The 6,215-nt window shown below is 44.7% G+C and overlaps 1 protein-coding gene across 1 annotated transcript; it reads left to right on the top strand.

Moving 5' to 3' along the window:
• Nucleotides 1-257: 257 nt before the first annotated feature.
• On the top strand, nucleotides 258-5,745 carry LOC121871981 (glutenin, low molecular weight subunit-like). The gene is made up of 4 exons (XM_042374602.1): nucleotides 258-333; nucleotides 549-607; nucleotides 2,803-2,828; nucleotides 5,028-5,745. The coding sequence occupies exons 1-4, from the start codon at nucleotides 258-260 to the stop codon at nucleotides 5,743-5,745; spliced, it is 879 nt and encodes a 292-aa protein (XP_042230536.1).
• Nucleotides 5,746-6,215: the final 470 nt, after the last annotated feature.

Raw genomic sequence — 6,215 nt, 5'->3', positions numbered from 1 at the left:
TCTCCAACACTCGACACACCTCCAACAGCTGACACATCTCCAACACTCGACACCCCTCCAACACTCGACACACCTCAAGTCCCCCCTGCCATCAGTCTATTTTCATTACATCAGCTGCCAAGTGTAGCACAGACCATAGTAGGTGTACACAGGTGAGACTTTGACAAGTGAAGCTCTAATAAATGAAGCTCTCACAGATGAAGCTCACACAGGTGAAGCTCTAACAGATGAAGCTCACACAGGTGAAGCTCTAGCAGATGAAGCTCTCACAGGTGAAACTTCTGGCAGGTGAAGCTCTAACAGATGAAGCTCTAACAGATGAAGCTCTCACAGGTGAAACTTCTGGCAGGCGAAGCTTTAATTGGTGAAAGTTTCTGGCAGGTGAAGCTTCCTAATAGGTTAATAGGTGAAGCTCTAACAAATGAAACTTCCCGGCAGGTGTATGAGCTTCCCTTAGGCTTTGTGCAGGTACAATAAAACTTACCCAACACCGGATATGCAAATGAGTTCCTGTGTAGTCATTTTCCTTTTTTCTTTTTTTCTTTAAGGTATGACTTTAGTTATGAGTCCAGAGTCGCGGTCGTTAGCGCTAAAAGCTCAGGCGGTGGTACTTTACGACTGAGGCTGTGTTGGCTCAAGGTGTGTCTGTGTGTGTGGGTGTGTCTGTCTGTCTGTCTCTTTCTAATACACACACACACACACACACACACACACACACACACACACACACACACACACACAAAGTCTAAAATCAACTACCTCTTATGTAATAATAATGGTTACCCCTCGTGTACGAGGATGGCCGGCCCAAGGGCCACCTCGGCATGAATTTGTTTAAGGTGTAGAAGCTGTCGCCAACACAACAACCACACCCTGAGTTAACGAGCTGCATGACCCAGTGTCAAGGAATAGTCCAAGAAGACCGGACAACTCGCCAACTGCACTGGGTAACCATTACACCGAAACACGATCCACAAATCGATTAACATCCAGGTTCCCAATTACTGCTGGATAGACAGAGGCAAATGGCGTAAAGAATCTTGTCCATAGTATCACCCTGCCCGGGGATCGAACCCGTGTCCGCTCGCATGCTGACCATTATACCATACACAACAACATACTTAAAAGACTGATAAACTCGCTTCACTAAGACTAAAATTAATAAAGACTGACCCTACCATAAGTCTGAAATAATTCAAATTTGCTTCGCTAAGACTAAAATGAATCAAGACTTTACACAACATTAAGAAGACTTACCAAAGACCAAACTGGTGTATTAAAGTAAGCCAATTTAACCCCACACGTGAATTAACGGCTGATATACTGAGTCACGGCCGATCGCTTCTTTATGGGACGGTGAGCGTTAAGTAAAGGTTAATATACTGATAACCTCCTGATAATGCTCACTGTGTCCTATACTAACGCTCACTATCTATCTATCTATCTATCTATCTATCTATCTATCTATCTGTGTGTATTTCTTATCTCCCGCTCACTTGAAATCTTACACAACCAAACTTCAGGTTAGATTAGGTTAGGTTAGATTAGATTAGGTTAGGTTAGGTTAGGTTAGAATAAATTACGTTGGGTTAGGTTAAGCTAAATTAGATCGTACAGAAAACTCTTAAATTTGGCTTTGTTTACGAGTGAAATTACCCCCACTAATTATACCACCATCTTATTTACGTCTCGCTCGACCGCTGTAAAAGATGACACAACTTCCCGCGGTTTTCGAAAATAAATCTGTAAAAAAAAATGGAAATAAGTAACTATAACGAGGTAGTTTAGCACAAGAGTGGATTTAGGGAAGACTCTTAACTGCTGGTAAAGATATCAAGTGAACGAGGGATTAAATGGATAGATAAATAGATTTTTTTTTTTACGGGGATTAGCCCACCCGGGCACAGGTCACTGACCCACATCGGGGCCTGGGGGGCGAAAATGTAAAAATATAAGATATATAGTTTAGAGAGAGAGAGAGAGAGAGAGAGAGAGAGAGAGAGAGAGAGAGAGAGAGAGAGAGAGAGAGAGAGAGAGAGAGTCCCCCTAAAACAGTTACCAAACAAGTAAAGTCTATCCAAACACATCATTCACTTAGACACACACACACACACACACACACACACACACACACACACACTAAGTATGTAAATTATTTCGGTATATATTCATTAACAATAACAAATAATCACACCACAAACCTATAACACAAAAAATAACAAATATATTAATTATTTTCTCTGTAAGGATTTTGTTTTTACATTTAATTTCGCTGAATAACTCTTCATTAAAATATAAAATAATATTACATTTGTTACTGAACTTAAATCACCTCGTTAGTTACACACGCGGCCATCTTGTAACCAGTCGACCAATCACAGTTACGCTTTCCAAACATACCGACCAATCACATGTGAATTAAAGAGTTACGATCTTTTATCTGCCTGAGATAACTCTATGTAACGTGGTAAATACATAGAACCTCCTCGTCAGTACAATAAACGTAATTCATACATAAAATATACACAACCAATGTATATACGTAACATACATAACCTATACATATACGCAACATATACATAACCTATACATATATACATCTGATGACAGGGATGCGTCGGTGAGGACCTGCGCCTCCAACAAGGGCTTCGTCGCCATGGTGTGAGTGAGGTGCTGCTCCTACAACACTGCCTCCACTAACTGCAGCAGAAGGTGGTGGTGGTGGTGGTGGTGGTACTACTATACATGCAGCAGTAGGAGACACCATTTTAAAGCTGGCCTAAACACCTTCTGTACCTTCAGGAGCGAGATGCAAGTGTGTTTGGCGAGTAAGCCTTACCTCCTTCACCTTCAGGAGTAGAAAGTGGATGGGGAGGAGAGAGGGAGCTTAGTGGAGGAGAATGACAGGGAAGAGAGGATGGAAGGGAGGCTTAAAAAGGAGAGAGAGAGGGGGGGGGGAAGGGAGGTAGAGGGAATTGAGGGAAGGAACGGAATGGAGGGAGGGTGAGTAAAGGAGGAGGTAGAGAGAAGTGGGAAATGGGGAGGGAAGAACGAATGGGAGGAGGAGGGACGGAAGGAGGAGTTACTGTCTCACAGCCCAGACTCCAAAAATTTTCCGATATTGATTAAGCTTCAGCCAAACGTGCCAGACTTAACTTGTCGACGTTCCAGCGTGGGGGGGTGAGGGAGGTAGGGAGGGAGGGGAAGGGGGAGGACGTGGGGGGAGGGAGAAGGAATGCGTGGGTGGAGGGAGGGAGGGAGAGAGGGAGGGAGAAGAGCGGGATGAGGGAGATAGGGAGGAAGGGAGAAAGAACCATGGGTCGAGAGAAATACTGTATACCTATTTATATAATCTAAATGAAAATAAGCTGCCGGCAAAGTCCTACTCACAGAGAGAGAGAGAGAGAGAGAGAGAGAGAGAGAGAGAGAGAGAGACACGCCATGTACCCCAATTTCACAGACAGATTTCTTGATTTTACGAGAGAACCAAATTTTTCATTCCGCGTTCTTAAACTATTTCAAAATCCTCCGTTCTTGTTTACATTTTGTGAAATTAAACGTCCAAATTAGGTGAGGTTACGTTAGGTTATCTATGGTATGTTAGGTTAAATAGTTTAAATTTGATTAAACTAAAATAGATTACGTTAGGATTAATTAGATTAGATTAAGTAAGGTTATATAAGCTTAAGTTAGGGTGTTTAATCTTAAGACGAACGAAATAAGCTGGAGAGAGAGAGAGAGAGAGAGAGAGAGAGAGAGAGAGAGAGAGAGAGAGAGAGAGAGAGAGAGAGAGAGAGAGAGAGAGAGAGAGAGAGAGAGACTGACTAATCTTTTCGTGATCCAAGTTTCCACATTTACATTTTCTTTATCTAAGCTTTCTAATTCCACCACCAACTATTCCATTAAGCAAAAACCTTAAGATTTTTCCTCCACACACACACACAGAGGCTAGTGGAGCCGAGTTGTTGCATGCTAGAAAGGCACAGATCTCTCGCCATAGATAACATTAAAGTGGCGGTGACCTAGCGTGTGTGTGTGTGTGTGTGAGGGAGGGACACACACACACACACACACACACACACACACACACACACACACACACACAGCAGTATAATACGACCCAACAATTTAACACAAGTACTACAACTCATTAACGTGATATACAAGCATGTATTACTGTGTTACAATATGTATGGTTGTGTGGTGGCTAAAAGCTCTGTACCTTGACATGATATTCACTTCAATTCCCTTACTCACTCACTTCAGCGTGTTCACTTCAACTTACTTCAGCCTCATCACTACACGATATTCACTTCAACTTACTTCAATCTCCTCATTTCACCTTGCTCACTTCGGGTCTTCACTTCAACTTACTTCAGTCTCCTCACTTCATTAACACATCTGAACATCCTCACTTCAACTTACTTCAGTCTCCTCACTTTACCTCACTCCTCTGAACATCCTCACTTCACCAAGAGACAAAACACTACATTTACCTGTACATGACAACACTACCTGCCTAATTAATAATCAACAGGTGTTCCTTTATAATTCAAATTTAACATTACTCCATGTTTTTATATATACTTTTTTCTGGACATTTTAAATCAGTATCACAACCAACGTTCAACATATCATATACGGCGCTGCTATACTCCCATATACTGTTTACGCTTGGCTCTACTGCGATGTTATATGTCTGCTCTGCTATACTGCTCTGTAAATATAACTCCCAGCACTTCATATATTGTGCTGCTATACAATGAAATATATTCCAAGTCCTAATAAGGCCCTTTCGCTATACTGCTCTATGTAGTATACTCCTGGTGCTATACCGTAGCTGCTATACTCTGTTGTAATATATCCCTATAATATATCTTAAGCTGCCAATGTCTAGCACTGTCTTGTTATAATGTCTACTGTATGTCTGATGCGAGAACGTCGGTCGGTCTGTCTGTCTGTCTGTGTGTCTACTGTACTGAGAACCATTCCTTAAGCCATATAAGCAGCAGGAAGGTCTCCCCCAGCAGCAGGAAGAAGGTCTCCCCCAGTAGCAGGAAGGTCTCCCCAAGCAGCAGGAAGAAGGTCTCCCCCAGCAGCAGGAAGAAGTGCCCCCCAGCAGCAGGAAGTCTCCCCAGCAGCAGGAAGAAGGTCTCCCCAGCAGCAGGAAGAAGGTCTCCCCCAGCAGCAGGAAGAAGGCCCCCAGCACACAGGAAGAAGGCCCCCCAGCAGCAGGAAGAGGGTCTCCAGCAGCAGGAAGAAGGTCTCCCCCCAGCAGCAGGAAGAAGGTCTCCCCCCAGCAGCAGGAAGAACCCCCCCAGCAGCAGGAAGAAGGTCTCCCCAGCAGCAGGAAGAAGGTCTCCCCCAGCAGCAGGAAGAAGGGCCCCCCAGCAGCAGGAAGGCTCCCCCCAGCAGCAGGAAGAAGGCCCCCAGCAGCAGGAAGAAGGTCTCCCCAGCAGCAGGAAGAAGGTCTCCCAGCAGCAGGAAGAAGGTCCCCCCAGCAGCAGGAAGAAGGCCCCCAGCAGCAGGAAGAAGGTCTCCCCCAGCAGCAGGAAGAAGGTCCCCCAGCAGCAGCCACCCCAGAAAGAAGGTTCCCCAGTAGCAGGAAGTTCTCCCCAGCAGCAGAAAGAAGGTCTCCCCAGTAGCAGGAAGGTTCCCCACAGCAGGAAGGTCTCCCCGAGCAGAAAGAAGGTCTCCCCAGCAGCAGGAAGGTCTCCCAGCAGCAGAAGAAGGTCTCCCCAGTAGCAGAAAGAAGGCCCCCCAGCAGCAGGAAGAAGGTCTCCCCCAGCAGGAAGAAGGTCTCCCCAGCAGCAGGAAGAAGGTCTCCCCCAGCAGCAGGAAGAATCTCCCCAGCAGCAGGAAGAAGGTCTCCCCCAGCAGCATTAATAATAGTCTCCCGCATCTTTAATATAAAACGGACCTCCCCAGATACTCCCTCAGGAAATTATTGATAATTTCACTTCTGTTCGATTTCCGACGAAGTAAAATAAATATGTCGTTTGATTCTCCTCCTAGATGTGTTCCTTTAAGAGAGTCGTTAATATATTCGGTATTGACTTGTGGGACCATCTGAGGAGGTTAGGTTAGGTTAGGTTGGGTTGTTTTCAGTCAGGTTGGGTTAGGTTACAACCGGGTAGGTTGCTAGGTTAGCATTAGAGTGGTTAATCTTCAGGTAAAATATGCTGGTGGGATTAATCTTCAGGTGATCTGATTTA

The sequence above is a fragment of the Homarus americanus genome, unplaced genomic scaffold, assembly GCF_018991925.1.
Source record: "Homarus americanus isolate GMGI-L3 unplaced genomic scaffold, GMGI_Hamer_2.0 scaffold51476, whole genome shotgun sequence".
NCBI classification, from domain to species: Eukaryota; Metazoa; Arthropoda; class Malacostraca; order Decapoda; family Nephropidae; genus Homarus; species Homarus americanus.
Note: the sequence above shows the minus strand (reverse complement) of the source record. Positions and strands in the feature narration are given on the sequence as shown.

Excerpts from the sequence above, each read along its gene's own strand:
- LOC121871981 (XM_042374602.1), top strand. The coding sequence starts at position 258 with ATGAAGCTCTCACAGGTGAAACTTCTGGCAGGTGAAGCTCTAACAGAT. Across the intron at positions 334-548 it reads AACAGATGAAGCTCTCACAG|GTATGACTTTAGTTATGAGT; the intron begins GTGAAACTTCTG and ends TTTTTCTTTAAG. Across the intron at positions 2,829-5,027 it reads GATGCAAGTGTGTTTGGCGA|CAGCAGGAAGAAGGTCTCCC; the intron begins GTAAGCCTTACC and ends GGTCTCCCCCAG.